This window comes from Panulirus ornatus, chromosome 38 (genome assembly GCF_036320965.1).
Source record: "Panulirus ornatus isolate Po-2019 chromosome 38, ASM3632096v1, whole genome shotgun sequence".
Lineage (NCBI taxonomy): Eukaryota > Metazoa > Arthropoda > Malacostraca > Decapoda > Palinuridae > Panulirus > Panulirus ornatus.
The window spans coordinates 1,746,174-1,770,280 of NC_092261.1; the positions used below are offsets into that span (position 1 = coordinate 1,746,174).

Genomic DNA, 24,107 nt, shown 5'->3' on the forward strand with positions numbered 1-24,107 from the left:
TCTCCATGGTTGTTTAATTTGAGTATGGATGGGGTTGTTAGGGAGGTGAATGCAAGAGTTTTGGAAAGAGGGGCAAGTATGCAGTCTGTTGTGGATGAGAGAGCTTGGGAAGTGAGTCAGTTGTTGTTCGCTGATGATACAGCGCTGGTGGCTGATTCATGTGAGAAACTGCAGAAGCTGGTGACTGAGTTTGGTAAAGTGTGTGAAAGAAGAAAGTTAAGAGTGAATGTGAATAAGAGCAAGGTTATTAGGTACAGTAGGGTTGAGGTCAAGTCAGTTGGGAGGTAAGCTTGAATGGAGAAAAACTGGAGGAAGTAAAGTGTGTTAAATATCTGGGAGTGGATCTGGCAGCGGATGGAACCATGGAAGCGGAAGTGGATCATAGGATGGGGGAGGGGGCGAAAATTCTGGGAGCCTTGAAGAATGTTTGGAAGTCGAGAACATTATCTCAGAAAGCAAAAATGGGTATGTTTGAAGGAATAGTGGTTCCAACAATGATGTATGGTTGCAAGGTGTGGGCTATGGATAGAGTTGTGCACAGGAGGGTGGATGTGCTGGAAATGAGATGTTTGAGGACAATATGTGGTGTAAGGTGGTTTGATCGAGTAAGTAATGTAAGGGTAAGAGAGATGTGTGGAAATAAAAAGAGTGTGGTTGAGAAAGCAGAAGAGGGTGTTTTGAAATGGTTTGGTCACATGGAGAGAATGAGTGAGGAAAGATTGACCAAGAGGATATATGTGTCAGAGGTGGAGGGAACGAGGAGAAGTGGGAGACCAAATTGGAGGTGGAAAGATGGAGTGAAAAAGATTTTGAGTGATCGGGGCCTAAACATGCAGGAGGGTGAAAGGCGTGCAAGGAATATAGTGAATTGGAACGATGTGGTATACCGGGGTCGACGTGCTGTCAATGGATTGAACCAGGGCATGTGAAGTGTCTGGGGTAAACCATGGAAAGTTCTGTGGGGCCTGGATGTGGAAAGGGAGCTGTGGTTTCGGTGCATTATTACATGACAGCTAGATACTGAGTGTGAACGAATGGGGCCTTTGTTGTCTTTTCCTAGCGCTACCTCGCACACATGAGGGGGTAGGGGGTTGTTATTCCATGTGTGGCAGGGTGGCGATGGGAATAGATAAAGGCAGACAGTATGAATTTTGTACATGTGTATATATGTATGTGTCTGTGTGTGTATATATATGTGTACATTGAGATGTATAGGTATGTATATTTGCGTGTGTGGACATGTATGTATATACATGTGTATGTGTATGTGTATTGCTTCTCACCAGTATTTGATTTAGTGAATAGGGAGAATATAACTGTAGAGAATGGAAGAAGCTTGTGTTATGATATGTTTGATCATCTCTGATATATGGATGTGAAAAATTAGTTTTCTCAGGTGGAGCAGTTAAGAAGGATAACTCATGAAATATTGAAGATGAGAGAAAGATTGCTTGGGTGAAGTTTAGGAAACATGCATAAAAGTATACTTGAAAGTAAAAGGAGAAGAGGTAGACAACAAAATTCATCAGTAGAGGCAATGATTGAATTGTTTAGGGTTAAAGGTTTCTCATATGAGGATGCCAGAAGAATGAAGATGATTTTGGTGAAGAGTTGCTTTGTTTGTGAAGGTGTAAAAGGAAGCATTCACACTTCACAGAGAAAACAACTCTACTTCTTACAGTCAGTATTATTATTCTGATATCCTGGGGAGAAAAAGTCAAACCTTACACAGTTGACGTATTGTAATATAAATGGAGACTAGTGCAACTGGACTTCCACTTGTGTAACTACTCCTCACGTGAAAAGTCACCTTTATTGAAGTAATAATGTCCATTGATGAAACAGAACATAGGTGTGTCTAGAACTTCTTGCTTTATAGGATTTCCCTGACTCAGTTACTGAATGCAGCACAGCCTTAGCTGCAGGAGCCCCTGGTAAGGGGATTCTGATGTATAGTTAGAAAGGGGTTCTTGGCCAATTACAGATAAATGTAATAGATTAATGGATTATAAATGAATGAAGATAAGAAATGGAGGCAACTGTTCACTCTCTGAGTGCTGCTACAGAACATCATGAAATCAAGGTCTTAGTTTTGGTAAATAACCTTAAATACATAATGCATGTAATAACTCTGAAAAAAGATAGAAATAAGGCAACCTTTGATATTGCCAGTATCTTTAAAGGCAAGCACCAAGCTTCACCCTAAGGTAATGGAGGTAAATATACCTACATTCTGCTCACTGATAACAAACCATTATATTCAGGAGCTCTTGTACACCACCAGTAATATGAAACAAATCTCAGCAAATATGAAACAAGAAAAAGAAAATGAAACCAATTTACCATGTGGTTTGTTCTATGTAGTGGTGGAAGGTTAAGTGGATGCACTTGCACAGCAAAACCTTGGACTTTATGGTGGGTTTTAAGGTCACTGTATTCATAAATATACAACTATACCTCAGCTTGTGGTGTTTTGACGTGACACTCAAGAAGTAGCATACCTATTGACAGGTGACAGATTTAGAAAAGAAAAAACCTTTATATTTTAATGTATGAAATACAGTTTTCTATAAAAAAATAAAACGTTTTAGGATATTTTAATGTTTTTTGTTACCAATCATGCATATTTTGATGATGGTACAGCTGAACTCTATTTGAATATATTTCACCAACTAACAAAATGCATGAATATCCCACCCACAAGCAGACTACTTACAACAAGAGATTGCTAGAGGTACACCACAGTTTGTGTATTCGGTAACCTCAATATTTACTGCATCCATAGTAAGTGTACACATTTCAGTATGTCTGAAAAGAATGTTAAAAGATATTTAGGGGAGTACAGGACGTAAGGTTTTCACTCAGTCAGAATAGGGGTATTAAGGAGGTTTGATGATGATGATCAGAAAGCCCGTAGTTCTTATCACTCATTAGTGGCCAGTAATCATAATGATAGAAAAAAGATCTTGTCCTTTGTTTGGCACTCTAAAAAGAGGAGCAACATGATACAGTGCATGGAAAATCTCCAAAGTAAATGCCTTGAGGACCAGAATTGGAGGAAAATGCCCATGACTGCACTGATTAACCAAGATAAGGCAAAGTCATTGTATAATAACTTGAAGAGTGAAGCAAACAATACAAGTCAGGAGGAACTTTTGATGCAAGTAGGGGTTGGCTTGAGAGGTTTAAAAACTCATGGTTTCCACAACATCCACATGAATAGGTAGGCTGCCAGTGCTAATACTTATACAGCATAATGGTATTCGGACCATGTAAAGAAAATTATTGAGGAAGTGTAATCTTAAGGCTTGAGTCACTCAAAAAACTTTTAAAGATTGATTGACTGGCTCTTTCTGCCCTGCTGTAGAGCACTGCAGTACCAGAAAGTTTTTTAGTTTTTTAAGTTAAGACGGCACAGGCAACTAAGGCCCTAATCAAGGCCATCTCATGAATATGGGAGATGGTGAATAGTATGAAAAAGAAAGAAAATATACATTATCCCTGGGGATAGGAGAGAAAGAGTACTTCCCATGTATTCCCTTTGTGTCGTAAAAGGCAACTAAAAGGGGAGGGAGCGTGGGGGCTGGAAGTCCTCCCCTCCCGTTTTTTGATTTTCAAAAAGAAGGAACAGAGAAGGAGACAAAGTGATGATATTCCCTCAAAGGCTCAGTCCTCTGTTCTTAACGCTACCTCGCTAATGCGGGAAGTAGCGAATAGTATTAAAAAAAAATTTATATGTACCCATTTTATCAACCAGTCTGTAGGGATGGATGAAGAGCTGGGTTGACTGTGGATCGACTGCCACAACCAAGATTCAAATCTATGCACTCGATCCTGGGCAGTGCATGAATGCACCATGGTCAGGAACACTGAATTCTACACCACGGAACCAGTTAAGCATTGTTTATTTTTGAAAGTGCTCTAGGCCATCAATAATACTTGATGAAGGTTGATTCAAATGTTAGGGTGGAGTTCTTCCCTAATAACACCCACTTCATTACTTCAGCCCATGGATCAGGGCATTATTGCCACCTTCAAGACACATTACCTGAGGAGGATATTCCACCAAATCCTGAGAATTACAGATAAGGATGGTAAACCTTTGATCAAGGAGTGGCATTTTGTGTAACAGCTTGAATGCTGTCAACAACATTGCTGTGTCATGGGAGGAAGGGAAATCACATCAGTGAATAGTGTTGGGGAAAGCTTTGGCCATAGTGTGTGTGTGGTTTCTTAGGTTTTAAGCGCGAAGAAACAGTGCCCCAGATCTCGCTGGTAGTTTTAACTTTCCAACAGTGTTGGTTTTGAAGAAACTGAGGAAGAACACGTGATTGAGTTACTGGAGTCACATTTTGAGGACTTGGCTAGTGAGAAACTCATGTATTTGGAGAAAGAAATACTCAAAGAGGAAAGGGAAGACAAAACATCTTCTACCATAACATGCTAGCTTACAACAAAGGGGATTCTCAGAAATTATTGTTTATACGGAGGAGGTTGTTCTGCAAATGGTATAGATCTCAATCATGAGCATTCTCTGGTTCACTGGAATGCATATGGATACTCGCATACCTACAAAGCAGTTTATAAAGAGAATGAAAGGTGTGCTACACAACTAACATTGGCTAACTTTTTTAAAAGACCTAGGAAGACTCCTCTTCATCTACAGATGAAACAACTGCCGAATTGAAGTATTCATGTTGTGGTTTAGACAAGCCATACTCCTCCCTTTCCCTCTCAGTAAATCATACTCCACCCCATTTCCCTCCACCACGACCTCAAGCTCTCATCACTGTGTTTTTCTACAAGTCCATGAATTATTACGTGTAATTTGTCAACTTGCTGAATCAGATGATTCAGGGGATAATGTCAACGAATGTAGTATCCCTCCCTCCCCCTCCTAGTAACTCCCCCCCTTCCCATTCCACCATCACCTCATTTTCTGGTAATTTTGCATTAATTATCATTCAGAGTTATTTAGGGGAATGTGTGGCATATTCTTAACCTAAGTTGTTTCATTGGTATTTCGTACTTAAGGGTTAGATATAGAAGTATTTTGGCCAGGATTTCACTTGTTTGACTGAAGATGATTCAACTTCTGTCAGGTTGTTTAGGAAGTAACCCAGTTGGAAGTCAAGACATAAGTGTAGCTCTTACAAATACAGGTATATAGTATGTCACAACTGTTGAACAACTTTAAGGTAAAAAACTGTAAACAGACTGTAAAACTTGAGATAGCATGAGATTTGGTCACCATGGATAACAGATTATGTTTATAACAGTATAAAGATGATCATTCCATTACACATGCATATGTAATTGTGTGTCCCATACAAATGATATGAACAATTACATGCATATGATTATATGTATTGAGTGCATATTACATACAAATTGAGTAGTTTTTATAGTTACACATATGTAACTGTGTATTAGACTCTACCATACATAAAATATTTGAGAAGTGTTTAATGAAGTAAAACTTGGAAGATTTTACTAAATGTCAATATGCTGTCTCATGAATTATGTTTCAGCTCTTCTTCCTGGTACCTTATTCAGTGAGTAGAGTATGTGGTCTAGTATCTCTGTGACAGCTGACCTCCTTCTACATGATGTGGGGAAATACAAACAAAAATGTAGAAGTTATACCATTTCATTTTTCATATTATCTTCTTCCATTGTGCTTCCTATCCCTACATCGTGATGACTAAAACCATTGAAAACAGTTCCTTATGTATTTCAGTGTTGTCATTGGGTCACTGTAATTAGAAAATGTGGGGATAAACAGTACTGAGGTATATAGGGAAAATTCTTCATTCAAACAGGAATAACTATTTCAAATAAGGATAAATTATCAGAATTGAAAAATACTGTTTGAATCATATGTTGTTTTCTCAGGCTTTGTTTTATATTGATATAGTCCCAAAGAATTATTGTGCCAAAAGTTATACCTTTAGATGAGGTGAAAATGAAAATTTTAAATTAGTTTTCCAAGGTGAAATTTGCTGACAGAGTATTAATATAAAGGGGTTTAATTGCAGGTGATGGCATTGCTGACTTATGTATATTGCTTCCTATTTCAGAATGTTTGCCCCAAAGTGCGCAGCTTGCGGAAAGAGCATAACCCCAGTCGAGGTAGGCGGGAGAAGCTTTGGCTGGCTTTGGGTACAGTTGCCAAAATTCTTGATATCCACTTTCTTAAGAATACTTTTTGCATTCATTGATTAGAAGTCCTTAAGAAATTCATCAGTTATTTGCCTTGTTCCTATTATGAAGTCACACTTCTGTGAGTTATCTATTATCCATTCCCATTTACATGGATCAGATTAAATTCATAGTCTCTCAGCTTACAGACATATTTACTCAACTGGTAGTTTAGAATGCAGTATTTAACTTGAAAATGGATTTTAGGAATTTGCCTTTCCCTCGGGTTCCTTTCTTCAAAGTTTACTCTTTGACCAGCTTGCTTGCTTCTGTGTGACAAAGGCTTACTCATTATCTCAGCCTCTATGACTAGTGCAATTATAGACCCTTACAAAACAACTCTGTGTTCTGTGCAGCTGTTTTCCAAACTTATTCTGATTTGTTTCAGTTGTATTTAATATGCCTTATGCATATCTGGGTTTTATATCAATATCTTGAATATTACAAAGGTTTATTGATTTTACTATTTCCCAGGTTAAACCTTGGTTGCATTAACATTTGAAAAAGATTACTGACATTGCAGACAAGATTGTAAAAGAAACCTCCATCTGCAGGTTCTACAGTATTAGCAATCAAATGAGTTTTTATGTGTGTTTGTGTGTGTGTGTGTGTGTTTGATTGTGTTCAGTGTTATTTTACTTAAGTATTTCTGTTAGACTTTATATATTTGAAAGTATTTCTGTTAGACTTTATATATTTGAAAGATCTTAAACTCAGTTTTTTGCTTAGTTTCTAGAAGAATTTGGTCAGTGCAACTATTTTTTATCAGAATACTTTTAATTTGTTATCTTTTCATTTTCAGTTTTCAATGCATGCCTCTATGTTTTTACTCTTGTATTATGATTCAGTGAAAAATTGATAAGATGTTCATCATGTGTGCATAAAGAAAAGGCAGGTTATAGCCATTAGTTGGCCAATTTAGAGTTACATTTGCATGATCTTTTCAGAAGAATCCTCCTAGATTTCATATCTGCATATCCTTCATTTTTGGTCAAGAGATTATAAGTTAGTTTAGAATATTTGCCAGAAAATTTGTGCCTTTAATATTTAATAAGTACTTTTCATTTGCAAATGTAAGCAAGGATGTCTTAAATTGAATGGCTTTGGTTACCATGTTTGCATCTTCATTGTCACTGCAGGGCTATTAAATAAATCAAGTGGGATCTTTGGTAGTTCTTAATTTGGTAGTACCTTTAATTTTCAGAGCTTTTATTTTAGATTTTGCTTACATACACATCACTAGAACAAGACAAGATCAAGTGTTTTATTTAAAATTTTCTCAAAAGAAATAGTCATAGTTTGGCAGCTTTCAGGTCAGTTAGGTTTAGTTAATCATACTTTTTTTTTGTACTTAAATTTACTAGGAATACATTAGTGCAACACATAAATGGGAGGTAGTCGTACAAGTAAAGATGTACTCCTTTAGGACATAAGTACGAGGGAATAAATTGAGGTCACTAGGGGAAATGATTATATTTCTTATGACTTAGGCTCTGAAAATAGCTTGTTATTTGAAGATATTTCAGAAATTGTAAACTGTAAGAGCTTATTCCTCAAGGGATCCAAGTTCACCGAGTAAGCATAGTTTCTTTAGTGAATATGATTCAGTATGTTGTTGCGAGCATATTGCATGGATAGTTGTACATCTGTGAAATGATTGGTCTTTAGTGAGCATGATTCAGTTTTATTATGAATGTGATGCGAGTAAAGTGAACATGAGGGAACATGAGTAAATTTGTGGAAAGCATGGGGTAATTATAGTGAGGATGATGCATTTTATACTTCAAGTAAAGCAAATAAGGTGAATTTAGAGAACTAAAGTTGCATTGCCCACAAGCTGAATAATGCATACTTGTAATGAATATGAAGCTTTTACTTTGAACTTTGTAGAGCATGCGTATTTACAACTTATATGATGCATGGGCATTAAACTTGGAACATATATTGAATAGGGAAGATTTTATTAAAATGCAGCTTTTGCACTCTTTTCAGTGATCATAGAACATGTTTTTTGTAGCACTGTAGTGGATACACCATCTAAAATACTTACACTTGTATTCCAATAACTCAGTATTGAAAAAAAAAGGCTTGTCTGCCATTGGTGCTAAATGTATCTTCCACTCTTAAAAATTCACAAAAATCCCATATTTATATCATTTGTTGCATATGATGTAAGAATAATATACTGTATATAACCAGAAATGGCATAGAAAAAGTTTATAACTTTTTATTGTGACTATCTAAAACTCACTGTGTTATATGTACTTTAATTATTTTTGATATGATTATATTTATGTATATGTATATGAGTGAATTGGCCATTCTTCATCTGTTTCCTGACTCTGTCTTGCTGTCATAGGAAGTAGTGATCAAGTATGATGAATAGATAATTATTTTTTTTTATTAGCTAGTTTTGCTAGAAATGATTTTTGAAATGTAAAAATTGTTGCTCCCAAATGGAAAGCTTGTTATTGCTCTAACCCTTTCAGTCCTATCTTTGTTGAAAAAGTTGTCTCCCCAGCCAGATCAATTTTAGTTGAATTTGAAGAAATACTGAAAAAAAGTTTATTTAAGTAACCAGAGCCATTTACAACCATGATTAGACATTTGAACCTTGGCACCATGATTAGACATTTGTATCTTTCCATGTCACTGTTGTGAAAGCCACCACTTGTCAATTTCCCATTGTATCATCGTTCACTTTCATTTTCCTCTGTTCTACTCGAAGTTTGAGTCTTTCTATCTCTTTATCTATCTATCTATCTATCTATCTATCTATCTATCTTTCTGTCTGTCTGTCTTTATCTCTGATGCCTGTTTCCTCTGAGAACTATCTTCAAAGGGGTGGCCATGGCAAGAGTCTTCACTTATCACATGCTTTCCAGGTGATCTGTCTCTCACACCAACTCCTTTTATTGTACTTCCATACACTCTCCTTGTAAACTAAACATCCTACATTCTTCCCACATGTCCAGAACACCTCAAAGTATTATGATTTACCCATTCTTCCACTCCACAATTCATTCCCAGCCATCCCATATCTCTCATACACCCCTGTCATTACTTTCTTCATTCCATTAGTCATACCACATGCTTCTCTCTAGTAACTCATTTCCACAGCCTGGATTCTTGACTTCTGTCACTCATCCAGTGTCCATGTTTTGGCTGCATAGGTCAGGGTCAGGAGGACTATTCTGTCCTTTACTCCTTTATTCACTTCCATACTTACACCTCTACCCTTCATTATTCTGTCAGGGGACCCAGTGACTCTTCTACTCTATACTGCTTGCACCCATATCTCTCCTTCCATATGACCATACTTACCCATGATAAGTCTCAAATACTTAAATTCTGTCACCTCTTCCAGTCTTTCTCCCCTCATATTTGTAACACAGTTTAGTATGATTTCTTCTCTCTTCTCTCACTCTAGAAGGCTTTGCAAAATCTATACTTTCACTGTTTCCTTCCAAATATCATTGCTTTGCTTGTACTTGCATTTACCTTCATTTGACTACTCTTACATGCATCATATAAGGTATATAGAACCTTCTGCACCTGCTCTTCACTCTCGGCAAACAACAAAGTATCATTTGCAAACAGGCTTTTCACAAGTCTTCCTTGAATATTGTATTCAGAATCACACCTCAGGATCTCTTGGTATGTCCAAATACTGTATGATAGCTGGCTATTATTGTCACATGAAGCCCGCAAAATGTCGTTCATTTGTACTACAGAGCAGGGCTGTGAGCCCATATGGGGAGTGCATACTATTCTCCAGCCATGGTTTTCTATGGTTAACTGAGCCTTGTGCATATTTCTGTGGACAAGATAGAGTTGCAAGTAACATATGACATCCATGTATGCCTCTATTGAATAAAGGAACCTTTTGCTCTTCAACTGTGGTTAGGAAAATTCAAAACTTAGTGTACTTAGACTCTACCTCAGATCTAAGACAATTAGGACTGAAAGTGTGAAGTATATTACTGATTGAATTTTGGAGATATGTGGATATATAAGTGAAACATTAGTACCAAACAGTTTAGTTTGATTACATACCTCTGGATTGACATGTTCACTGTTCATTGTGCCCAAGCATTTTCAGTCTTAATTTTCACTTTTTTATTTGTGCACTATTTTGTTAATATGTTAACCAAAACAAAAAAAATGGGGCTTCCAATTCACATGGGGATCTTTTTCTCCCAACAATGTACACTGGTTCTGCCTGTCATTTACTCTTTATTAGCACACTAAAGTGTGTGATACTAGTCTTGTGATAGAGTAAATAAACTAAAAAAGAGGTATTATAGAATTGATCCTTCTTGGAGTAACTGATTCACTTTATTCATAATGACATCTTTTACTTTCAGGGCACAGGGGAGACTGTACGCGTAGTTTCCATGGATAAGGATTTCCATGTGGATTGTTATGTATGTGAGGTAAGTTAAAGGTATTGACTGCAGTGCAGGAATTTTCCTGTTAGAGATGACATTGACCTGACTCTTCTCAAATGAGGTTTCTCATGGATAACCATCTTTTAAAGCTGAGAAACGGAATTTGATGAATTTAGATTTGTTGATAAAATATCACGATACTTTTATATTATGTAGGCAAGTTGAGCTGAGAAGTCTCATTAGTATTCTGCATTTCTGAGAAAAAGTATGATGTATTTTGTTTTTTTTACTATAGCTTTGCTGTTGTCATCCAAGCACATATGTGCCTGTGCCATATATATCTCATTGTAAAATGGATGATTTTGCAAAATGCTCAGAATACTGTTATGTTATAACTAAGATCCTTCATTTTGGTGTAAAGACGTAATATGACAGATAATTGATGTAAAGAGTATTTATGTTGCTCATCACAGCTGACCCCTTCTCACCTCAGAGAAGTGGAATTATTTGAAAATGTTTAGCTCTTGGACATTGAAAATCACAGGTTTAGCTTATAAGTTTTTTAATTTGTTGAGTTAGAAGAGGTAGTGATGCTCTCATTTTGCATAGTGCAAGAAAACTGTTTTGAACATAGTGTCGGGCTGGATTGGTGGGGTGTTATTTACTTTGGTGTCCATGGGACACCTTTCATTCATGATATCACATCACAAGACTGGCTTTCCCTTTCCTCCAAACTTACAGCAGTTTATTCTCCATGCGTGTATGACAGACAGACAAGCTTCTACACCACCATTATCATGATATTGGCAACAGTGGACAACGTTTGATGATGCTTGTTTTAACATGTACTTTTTTCTGCCGTACATGTTGGTAGTGGTGATCATTCTCCATTTATCCTATCATACTCCATATAATTTGTACAAATACTCTGTGAGTAACATTTTATATAAATTTTTTTGATATAACAATAGAAGTAGAATTTTTTGAAGATGGCAGCAACACCAACAGTAAGTTAGTAATACCTCCCTTTCTCATTCCCAAAGGATAATAGAACATTATATGCCCCCCTGAAGGTATTCAGCACCATCGACAAAACACACACACACACACACACCAGAACTTTGCTTTAGAATTATGATGAGAAATTTCAATATATGTGGATAGGGAGCTCTGGTTTCGGTGCATTACACGACAGCTCGTGTATGGATGTGAGCGGATGTGACCTTGCTTCATCTGTTTCTTGGTGCTACTTTGCTGAAGCAGGAGGCGGCGATCAGGGGTGGGAGGGAAGAGCAGAATGTGCATTATCATTTTTTTCTCCTTTCATGCATTTGTGCTGTTTCCTGTGGGCCAGGGTGATGTTGAAATGGATAATGGGGAACAAGTATGAATACGTACATACGTGTATATGTGTATACGTATGTATGTCACCTGTTGTTGATGCCACCCTACCCCACAGGAAATAGCACAAATGCATGACAGAAAAGAAAAAATTTTAACAAATATATTATCTTCTCAACACACAATTGCCAACCCCTCTGTCAGTGAGGTAGCACTAGGAAACTGAAAAAGAAAGGCCACATTTCCATACATCCATATACAAGCTGTCATTTGTAATGCACCAAAACCACAGTCTATTAACAGCATGTTGACCCCAGTGCACCACATCCTTCCAATTCACTCTGTTCCATGCATGCCTTTCACCCTCCTGTATGTTCAGGCCACGATCATTCAAGATCTTTTTCGCTCCATTCTTCCATCTGTAATTTGGTCTTCCCACTCTCCTTGTTCCCTCCACTTCAGACTCATATATCCTCTTTGTCAATCTTTCATCTCTCATTCTCTCCATATGCCCAGATGATTTCGACACACCCTCTTCTGCATTTTCAACCACACTCTTACCCTTTCATTACTTACTTGATGAAACCCCCTTACACTACATATTGTCATCAGACATTTCATTTCCATCACATCCACCTTCCTCTGCACATCCCTATCTATAACCCAAGCCTCGCAACCATATGATAGTGTTAGAACTACTATTCCCTCAAACACAACCACTTTTGCCCTCCCTTTTCACACATAAATAAGTGCTTCCAGAACCTTTGTCCCCTCCCCCACCCCATGACACTTCTACTTCCATCATCATTGTTATTATTCTTATTATCATTATTATGACCATAATGGCCCTTTCATGTGGGGTTCTTGCAGCTTCAGGGTTTTGCTATAATCAGTAGCACTGAAAAGATAGGTTTCTTCAGATCTGCGTGAGAAGTTCTTTGAAGAGATTTGTGCTCCAATGATGCAACTTCAACAAAGGTGAATTTTCACTCAGCATCACCTTAAGTAGGTACAGTCCAGTAATGCCCTGTTGATAGCCTATATAAAAGTCTATACACAGTTGGAGAATATGAGTGATTAATGCATAGAAAGTTACAATTTTATATAAGTGGGAGATGGTGTAAAGGTGTTGGCTTTAAAAGTGATTTATTGTCCCTGTTTGTGCAGGCACTAAGAGAACTGTATGCTATTTTCCTCCTCCATGGACTTTCACCATTAGATTTTGGAAATTGGCAAGTTTCATCTTCATTCCTTTGCTGCTGCATATAGTAGATGGATTAGAAAGTGCTAGAGCTATCCTTTTCATAACTTTGCTTTCATTCTTCATTCCCATCTCTTGCCTGTTTTAATTCATGAGATATGCTTTTTCTTTTATTACTTTAATAGCTTAACGAAAATACTAAATTAGAATATTACAACCACTTGAGAATATATTTGTTTGCAGAACTGTGGATTACAACTGACAGATGAACCTGATCAGCGTTGCTATCCATTGGATGGCCGTCTCTTATGCCGCAACTGTCACCTACATCGTCTTCATGCAATGGGTCGTACATCTTCCAACATTCAGGTCAATACTTCCTCAAATTTTCATGGCTTCTTTCTGTGAGGTGTGCAGTATCAGTCTACATCCCTGTGAATATATGGTGACAAAAGTGTTGTAGGAATATTTTCCATGCACTGCCTTGTCTTGAATATGGTATGTAGCTGATCAGATACACAAATTTCACCTTAATGCTGTCTCTCCCTTTAATTTTGGGTTGTTGGTATAGCTAATTAAGCAACCCTTATTTACTTACAAACATCATGGTTTCTCAGTTAAGCTGTATCAGTTTAGTAGCATCCTACTGTATGTGTCTTGTCATGTAGCAGGCTGGTGTATGGAAAACTTCCCAATAGAATGGTTACTACATATCTCTGCATGCGCTTCATATTACTTCTAATCACACATGCATAATCTCTTGCTTTATTCTTTCTTCTTATTTTATAGTTTTCTCTGTATACTCTCATTCACCCCTTGGGTACAATAAATAAATGTAGGTATTTTATATATAAGCTCATAGATATTTAAAGGTAACATACTTTACCTTGTTTCCCACTTTCATAGGTTGATATTCTCTCAGACAGAAAGATTTGCCTAGATAAGGGATATAATACAATAGGTACTTGGTTATCTGTATTTCATGTATCACACTTTTGTTATTCATATGCTTGTATTGGAACAGTCAGTATCCATAGCATTGGCTGATACTGTATATGAAATAGAAAAGATGAAATAGGTGAGTTTGTAAAGTACCTTTTTACTAAACTTGAAGTTTTAGTTGATTCCTGTTCACCCATTCTTTGGAAGGTTCATCCCCAGTCCACCAAGCTGTAAAAGGTATCTGCACAGTGAAGAAGCATGAATATTTACATTTGTATACATGTGTATATATATATGTACTAGTATATATTTTTGTACCTGTTTACTGTTTCCTGCATTAGTGAGGTAGTGCTAGGACCAAAGAAATGCCTTATATGCACACATACATTCTCTAGCTGTCACAGGTAATGCATCAAAACCATATAGTCTTCTATTCACAGCCAGAGCCCACACACAGGCCTTGTCTTTTTCTGGCATTATCTTGCTAACATGGGAAATGGCAAACAGGTATGTATGTTTTATGCAGTGATAAAACCAAGTTCATATGAACTGAAAACCCCTTTTATTTCAGGATGTTGGTGCCACCTATGTAGAATAAATCAAGAGTGAAGTGTACCCACAGTCTTTTCAAAGAGGAAACTAAAACGAAGGATCCTTATCCTTCGTAAGGGATCCTTATGTGTTTTTAATGTGAAAACTTAATAAAGCATAAACAAGATTTTTAATAAAATGTTTCTATATTATACATTACTTGAAACTTATTTATTCAATGAATTGTGATAAAACTTGTTAGATAATTTTTTCTTTTGTATTTACACAATTTTCCAGAACTCAAACACAAACTGTATTTTGCTTCATGAGTCAGTACCTATAGGCTTGTATATGATTTCTATTATTTTGTCATTATTTTATACAAAGGTTTCCATTGTCTCTCTATTGAAAGATAATAATTCATTGTTTCAGTAATGATGGTGAAGAAGGTAACTAGGTGTAAGCTGCAGCATTTGAGCACAACCAGATTTTACATTGAAGTGTGGAATTCTTTACTATGAAATTCCAGTTTTTGTTCCTAGTGTTTCTGTGTGTATGCCATTGCTTGATTGATGTCTGTTTTCTTCAAAAAAAAACTTGGTCCTGACTGTGTTGTATTCTTTTATTATTTACTTGTCATAAGAATGTGAATTCATTTAGTCACTTCCAAGTATTTGCTTTATATGGCTGCAAAACAAAGTTAGCGGAAATAATTTTAACCTCTCTTTGCTGTGATTTCATATAGTATTATGAGGTTTTGTAGTGTTTCCGCATTGTGTTTGTATGTATGTGTACAGGATGTGTGTGGTTGTGGCTGCATAAGAATGGTAATTTTTTCTAGTATAGCTGATCTGGGGAAATTGGGTAGACATTGTTCCTGGAAACTAGCAGTAAGATAAGTACCCACCATTTGCATTTGATTTAATTGATGCTGTATTTGTGTTCTCTGGATGAAATACCAGTACTGTTTTTATGGAGGAATATTAATACAAATTCCTTTTTTTTTTTAGTTCATTTGCCTCTGGTATGCCCATCATATTTCATTGGACAAACATTTCTTATAATTTAGAAAAATCCATAAACCTTGCATTTGATATGCCTTCATTAAAGTTATCAAATATACAACTTTGTATTGAAGCATATAGTGCATTGCTGTTGCTTGTAATCCCATATTCCTCATAAATAACTTCATGTAATTCTATTCCTTTTCTCATATTTATAGTTTATAGATATGGATGAATTTAATAATTTTGCTGCTTCATTTGATTATATACTCAATAATGAAAAAAATGTAATTCATGTAAATTACACCCAACTGTGGAAACAGAAGTGATATAATAAGTTTATGAATTGCAGGAGAAACACCAGTGAATTTTCCTCAGGCATTTTGGTGCAGCTTTCTTCTTCATATACATTTGGGAACACAGGTATTGTATGGTGCTATAAATAGCCATTATATTGTGGGGTGGTAACCGTTAGCTTTCACTTAACTTTTGAGAGGGAGAAAATTAAACTGTGGGCTGTATGTTATGTTACAGTAAATAGTAAGTACTTAATTGATTGTGTAAATTGTATTTGAGGATTGGAAAAAGACTCTCTAACAGTACGGTCAGGTTTACTTATTCCAACTATCCATTTCCAAAATGAAAATTATGGCTGTTTAATTGAAATTTGTTTTAGAAAAGTTTGCCATTGTGTGGATGATGAATCTTGTACTTTATATTATTTTCCTTTTTTACTAAATCATATAAAGCTGGTGATCTGCAGTTATGATTTGGACAAAAAAAATATTTTAAAATTTTGTTTCCCTTTATAAAATCAGAGAAATCCATCAGAAGTAAAGGATATGCACAAACGAGTGAGCTAACATAACTCCTATGGCTGTGTTATAGCACAAAAGGTAATGCATTGATTGTGCTGTTGCAGTGTTGGTGGGCAGGAGGTTGGATTAGTGGAGAGGTGTAAATTCAGTTTATACATCACTATTTATGAAAAAAAATTATATGTAAATGTAAAGTGTATGTTCAAATAAGTGAGCTACATAATTTATGTGGCTGTGAAATAATGCAGAAGTCAACAAATTTACTAAACAGAGGCGATGTAGGGTAAAGGTAGAGCAGTGTGCATGAGTGAGACGTGATGCAGATTCACTAAATGACCACTGTTTCTGGTTTCTATTTACATATTATATTTTTTACATTTATTTATGCATATATTTACACTTCAGCATTGCTTCTAAATAGTGGAAGTCTCAAAGAAACACCTAAAATGACCAAGGAGACGTGTTTTGGGTGGCAGACCAGCTGGAAAGTGAATTTGGCTTGATGGCATATAATTGTTCATCACATTATTTTCATCACTCCAAATAATGGTCAGTTGGTACCAAAAGTTGAGGTAATATAAGTAGGTGCTGAATTAAGTTGGCATTTACTGATGGTATATTAGATATAGAACTGGCAGTGGCCTTTCAAAGTATTTGGACTTGGCAACCATTCCCTCATTGATGATAGCACCTCAGTGGAAAGATAGCACTTCTCTCTGTAGAAATGAGCATTACTACATGGCATTGCCAATGTTAATTTATCTGTAACCTACCATATAATAAAAATATTTGTGTTACTGGACTCTGCAAGTGCTGTAGTATTCTCTTATCTTTTGATATTGAGGACTTTTATAATAATGTTCTTGAATGGTGCTGCTATTTACCTATATGGGATCTCATTCTGAATCAGGAAAAGAAAGTTTATTATATGTCCTTCTTCAATGTAAAATATCCATATAATCCATATAATGGGGTATCCTTTTTATCCCCCCCCCCAAAAAAAAAATACCTGACAGTTAGTTGAGTGTATGATGGTCACTGGCATTTCTCCTTGCCACTACTAAACAAATATCAAAATCAAATTCGGTGTGTAGAAATATACAGAAAATGATTTGTATGAAAAAAGAACAGCTGTTGAGCTAGCTATAACCATTCAGTGACTATGATTATCATTTTATTCTTGTTCTGGGAAATGCTTTTCACAATTTAAAGCTGCTGTCTCCTTTGCGAGAATTTGGTCAAATTATATTTGCTGTTGTGACTTATCCTTCTACTAGGGTTAATTAACTACATAGTATTTATTACTGTCAATTACTTATTTTCATTATTTTGATATGTTTTTTTTCCTGAACGGCCTAGTGTGCTCCTGGCACTACCTCAATGAGTCGGGAAAAGGCTAGCATATATATATAGAAAAATTATTATTATTATCATTTCTTGTAACAATATCTACCCAAGATATATCTCTGGAGTAGTGGTTGTCTCATTTATACTCTGTAGTGTTACCTAACATAATATATCTAAATTTTGTACGAAGGCTTTAACTTGGGGAATAATTTGTTTTGGTGTTACAAAAAAATATTTGTGAATTTCAGAGCTGAAGTTAGGAGCCGTATTAATGAGACAACTAAAATGACTTAAAAGTTTTGATAAGTGTCTCTAGGAAGGGCATTTTCACATCTCAGGAGTTTTTGTGAATGGAAGAATAGGATTAAAGGCTATATTAGTCAAATAATTTTTTAATACACACATAGATATATATAAATATATACAAGTTTTGTTGAGTGGGAAGGTCTCTTTTGCTTAAAGAAGTTGTCTTGTATTCTTTAAGATTTTATATTTTCAGTCTTTCATATTAGTGTAACAAGTTCAGACATAAAATTTAGTTTGTAACTTTTTTTATGTTCATGTAAAACATTAGCCTGTGTCTTCCATGACCAGTTGATTAATGTTGATTTAGTTTCTTTTGTATAACATGCAGATAAATTTGTTTCCAGATGTTACGTCTAGAGACAGTTTTTTTTTACAACTGTCTTCCCAGCAAAGAATTCAACATTTTAAATATTTATAAAAAGATGTAATGCTTAACAGCATTTTTTTCTTTTTTTTTCATTTTAATATGGTGGTATGCCACCCATCTTTGATTGTAACTCGTCTACTTAAATTGCAAGAAGCTGAAGGATAGCGGTTAATTATTTTATCTCATAAGTGTGCCAGAGTCATCATAATTTTGGTGTAGTAATATTTACACATTTTTAAGCCATTAGTAATTTTCATAATGGTTTCTTGTATTACTCATCTGTGAGACTACTCTGTTCTGTGATAAGATTCAATGGTTGTGGAAAACAGGAAGGTACATGTATATTAACGCTCTGTGACATTGTCAAGGCTGTGTACGAGCCGCTAAGTTAAAGGTGGCAAATGTTACTATGCCAAAAAGGAGAGGTTCTGGCAGTTTGTGATATTTAAGCACAAATAACTGTGTCCACCATGTATGACCTTAGGTTGGCCATTATGTATATACCGTGATCCAAAAGGTCATCATTTCAATAAATGAATATGAAAGGAGGTATGTTTTATACCCAACAAAAAAAAATTTATACTTTTCTTAATTCAACTGGATACAAAAGTCTTCATGCTTCATTATCCTGTTCTGTCTATATCTGAAGTTCATATTCCCTTTAGGAACTCCCTGAAGGGAATGGCCATGGCAAAAGAGCCTCCATAACTGGTGAACTACAATGCCCTTTTGTAGCCTTTATTGCTTCACCCATAACAGGCCACTGGCAAAGGCAATTCTAGCATACTCTTTTCAGAAGCTCCTACTTAATGTCTCTACCAATCTCCAAAAAAATATAGGTAAATCAAACTACCCCCAACACATTCATTTAGAAGCAACTCTCCATGTGTAGTTAAGTCATAACCCTGAAAATTGGGCATCCCCACTTGGTTATCCTCCATTCCATTCCCAATCCATCCCCTTACAAAAATGTGTGGAAATAAAGTGTGGTTGAGAGAGCAGAAGAGGGTGTGTTGAAATGGTTAGGGCATATGGGGATGAGTAAGGAAAGATTGACAAAGAAGATATATATGTCAGAGGTGGAGGGAACAAGGAGAAGCTGGAAGGATGGAGTGAAAAAGATTTTGAGTGATTGGGGCCTGAACATTCAGGAGGGTGAGAGGCGAGCAAGGAACAGAGTGAATTGGGACAATGTGGTATACTGGGGTCAACGTGCTGTCAATGGACTGCATCAGGGCATGTGAAATGTCTGGGGTAAACCATGGAAAGGTCTGTGGGGCCTGGATGTGGATTGGGAGTTGTGGTTTTGGTGCATTACACATGACAGCTAGAGATTCAGTGGGAATGAATGTGGCCTTTTTTGTTTTTCTGGCACTACCTCGCTGAAGCAGGGGTAGCAATGCTGTTTCCTATGGGGCAGGGTAGTGCCAGGAATAAATGAAGGCAAGCACGTATGAATTTGTACGTGTATATATGTATGTGTATGTACATGTTGATATGTATATGTGTGTATGGGTGTTTATTTATATATATGAGTGGATGGCCATTCTTCGTCTGTTTCCTGGCGCTACCTAACTGACATGGGAAACAACAATCAAGTCTTAAAAAGAAAAAATATGCGTATACATACATAAACATATTCGTACTTGTTCACTGTCATCAATTCCCAACATCATCTGCCCCACAGAAAACAGCACAAATGGAAGGAAAAAATGATACATATGCATTCTGTCCCCTGTGTCAGTGAGGTAGTACCAGAGAACATATGAAGAAAGGCCACATCTGCACACATCCATAGTTGAACTGTCAATATGTAATGTGCTGAAACCATGGCTTCCTATCCATCCAGGCCCCACAGACCTCTCCATGGTTCACTCAGCACACTTTGCATGATCTGGTTTAGTCAACTGACAGCATGTCAACCCCAGTATACTATATCGTTCCGATTCATTCTATTCTGTGCATGCCTTTCACCTTCCTACATGTTTAGGCCCCAATTGCTCAAAATCTTTTTCACTCCATCCTTCCATCTTTAATTTGGTCTCCCAGTTTTCCTTGTTCCATCCACATCTGAAAAATATTCTCTTTGTCAACATTTCCTCCCTCTTCCTCTCCATTTGTCCAAACTATTCCAGCACACCCTCTTCTGCTCTCTCAACCACTTTACTACCATACATTTCTCTTTCCCCTTGATTACAAACTTGATCAAACCATCTCACACCACATATTGTCCTCAAGCACTTCATTTCTAACACATCCACCCTCTCCACATCATCCTATCTATTGACCAAACCTCGAATCCATGTAATATTGTCTTTATTTTCTGCCTCACCCACATATGGACAACTGGCATTTTGTCCACAAGCATACAATCTCTCCTTGTCATACTTAACAATTAACTCACACAACTCATTCTTCATAACTCTAAGATTTTCCTGCAGTGAGCACTATGCAATAGCCCTGCCTTTGGCAAAATGGTAGAAGCAATAGGTAGTAGTTGGCAGGAATAAATAAGCAGGAGCATTATGTAGAAGTAGTAGGTATGAACATTAAGCAGGAACATTAGGCAGAAGTAGTCAATAGGAACATTAGACAGGAGCTTCTGCAAACACTGCCAGAGTTGCCCTCTGCCAGTGGCCTGTTAAGGATGAAGTACTAAATGCTAAGAAGCAGCACTGGAGTTCACTAGTTATGGAGACTATTGCTGTGGCCACCCCCATGAGTGTGTTCCAGTTGGAAACAGGCTTCAGAAGTAAAGAGAGATAGAAAGGTGGATACCATTCCTTCATACTCATTTTTGCTCTCCCAGATAACATTCTTTCTTTCCATACATTCTTCAGTGCTCCCAGAACCTTCACCCCCTCATCCACCCTATGACTCACATTTCCATATTTCTATTCACTGCCATGCCCACTCCCAGATATCTAATAAAACACTTCACTTCCTCCAATTTTTCTCCATTCAAACTCACACCCAAACTAACTAGTCCCTCAACCCTGCTGAACCTAACAACCTTGCTTTTATTCACATTCATTCTCAACTTTCCTTTCACACAATCTTCCAAACTCAGTCACCAACTTCTGCAGCTTCTCACTTGAATCTACCACCAGTGCTGTATCATCAGCAAACAACTGACACTTCCCAGGCCCTCTCATCCCCCACCAATGGCATACACACCCCTCTCTCCAAAACTTGCATTTACTTCCCTCACCAACCTATTCACAAACAAATTAAATAACCAGGGTGACATCACACACCTGCTGCAGACCAACCTTCACTTTGAACCATAACTCTCCTCTCTTCCTATTCGTACACATGCCTTACACCCTCGATAAAAACTTCTCCGCTTCTAGCAGCTTACTTCCCGCGTTGTACATTCTTAAGACCCACAAAACATCTCAATCAACCCTATTGTATGCCTTCTTCCCATAAATGCCACATACAAATCCATCTGTTTTGCTAGGTATTTCTCATATTCTTTAACGCAACACCTGATCTACATATCCTACACCACTTCTGAAACCAAATTGCTTCTCTCCAATCTAATGTTCTGTACATGCCTTCATCCTCTCAATCAATAATACCTTCCATTACAACTTACTAAGTATACTTGCCTTTATACAACAGCAATATACTTGCATTCTGCCAATCCCCAGGCACCTTATCATAAGCCATACATACACTGAAAATCCTTACCAACCAATCAACCTGCACCTATGCCCTTCATTATTGCATTAAAGGCCCTAGTGGCTCTTCTACCAGGTACTGCTTTCTCCCTTATCTCTCCTTCCATATCACCATACTTACCCAAGATAGGTCTTAAATACTTAACCTTTCCTTCTCTTCCAGACTTTCCTTTCCACCTCTTCCAGACTTTCTCCCCCATATCTATAACATGGTTTAGTACATTTTCTTCTTTCACTATCAGGTTTTGTAAAACCTATACTTTTACTCTATTTCCTTTTAAACACCATAACTTTACTTTTACCTGTATTTACCATCAATCGCCATCATTTACACACATCTTGAAAGACACAACCTTCTGCAATAGGCTTGTCACTAACCACTATACCTCACTGTCACACTCCTGGTCACCCCCTCTCCTAAGTTTTGCTTTCATCCATATATTTGTTAAAAAGCCTTGGTGACATAACACAGCCCTGCCTCACACCTACATATGTACTGAAACCTTTGCTCAACTCCCCATCCACTCACACATGCATTTACTACTCTACAAAAGGCTTTCACTCCATTCTAGAGTTGTGTCCCTACCCCATATATCCTTAACATACCATAAAGCATTTCAAATTTCCTCCAGATCCAGAAAAGCTGCTTTCTACTTCTTACTTTTGCTACATACTTTTCTAGTCATTTTAACCACAAAAATCTGATCCACACATCCCCCTACCTTTCCTACAAACCCCCTTGCTCCTCACTTGTTCTGCATTCAGTTACTTCCATCACTCTATCAATCAACAATCTTGCATACACTTTTCCTGGATTACTGAACAGTCATATTCCCCTATAATTGCTGCATCCATCCTTAGCACGTTTTCCTAAGAATAAAGAAACATTACTAGCTTTCACCCAATCCTCACACACAACCTTCTGTTTCCATGCAAAATTACATATCAAATGCATCCACATTATCACACTTTCTCCTCTATACTACAGCATTCCAACTGTAATCCCATCCACTCCAGGTGCCTTTCCTACCTTCAGCCTCATAATTGCCCTTTTTGTCTTTTTTCTTGCTACAAGCCCCTTGCACTTATATCCTTTTCCTTCCATCCTTCATACCTATGTATATAACAACTGCTGCCTCACTTTTTCCAAAGTTCATAGGTACTTCATTTCACTAACTTCTATTGATTAAGCAACTCCCCTACCCTCTCACATTAACATTTCCACTATACTGTACAGAGTACTATGGTACATTAACTATACAGTGCCCTCACTGATGAAATCATCTCAGCTCTTTCAGCTTACTCAGTATGATGTCCAAAAGGTGGAGGACAAAGTGGAAGGGTTGGGGCTATCATTTTAAGACCAAGGCACTAGTGCATCCTATTTATGCATAACTTGAAATCACTAACAAAGATTACTAATGCATAAGGCAGAAAAGTTTTAACCTTAATATAGGAATGTTAGTACACACATTACTCAAAATGCTACACTGGCTTAAAAAAGCCAAATCTTGTGAAACTATGATGTTGTTATTCCGTGGGCAGCCATTCCTTTTTCTAAGAGTTTAAGCATAACAGGATACACAGAAGCAAACTGTGTAAGATGACGAGACCTGACAATGGCAACATAAGCTTCAAGAGCTCCTCTGACAAGCTGAAGTCGCTCTCTTTCATCCTGGTGTTCATCCAACCAGTTGCTGTAACGACTCACTGACCAACCAGCAGTCTGAAAGAAAACTATTTGTTTAAAAGATTTGCAAAATAAAAATAAAAGTTTGAGAATTCAAAGCCACACAACTAGAGATTATTACACAGCTAATACTATGAGTGTAACTACAACTTCATACATATACTGAATAACCCCCTTCATCTCACAACAAACAACCTGACCAAAAAGTTGCAGCCTTCAGGAGATACTGGTGCTAACTAAAGCAGTCTTCAGCACTTTTAAGGTCTGGGAACAAAAACCAAA

The 24,107-nt window shown here is 36.9% G+C and overlaps 2 protein-coding genes across 5 annotated transcripts in view; one reads left to right on the plus strand and one right to left on the minus strand.

Moving 5' to 3' along the window:
* Positions 1 to 18,995, plus strand: part of jub (LIM domain-containing protein jub) — a 119,095-nt gene extending 100,100 nt beyond the window's left edge. Inside the window, exons 5-8 of one of the 4 annotated variants that reach the window (XM_071684333.1) lie at positions 6,081 to 6,132; positions 10,569 to 10,637; positions 13,378 to 13,503; positions 14,648 to 18,995. In XM_071684333.1, the coding sequence (XP_071540434.1) occupies positions 6,081 to 6,132; positions 10,569 to 10,637; positions 13,378 to 13,503; positions 14,648 to 14,674 (274 nt within the window). In that variant the 3' untranslated portion in view covers positions 14,675 to 18,995. Of the gene's footprint in view, positions 1 to 6,080; positions 6,133 to 10,568; positions 10,638 to 13,377; positions 13,504 to 14,647 lie in introns of those variants that run through there. The other 3 variants (XM_071684334.1, XM_071684337.1, XM_071684336.1) reach the window with 3 other exon arrangements.
* fws (four way stop) overlaps positions 18,153 to 24,107 on the minus strand; it is a 42,092-nt gene continuing 36,137 nt past the window's right edge. The window contains exon 18 of the mRNA XM_071684340.1: positions 18,153 to 23,861. Coding sequence (XP_071540441.1) covers positions 23,655 to 23,861 — 207 coding nt within the window. The 3' untranslated portion in view covers positions 18,153 to 23,654. The remainder of the gene's footprint in view (positions 23,862 to 24,107) is intronic.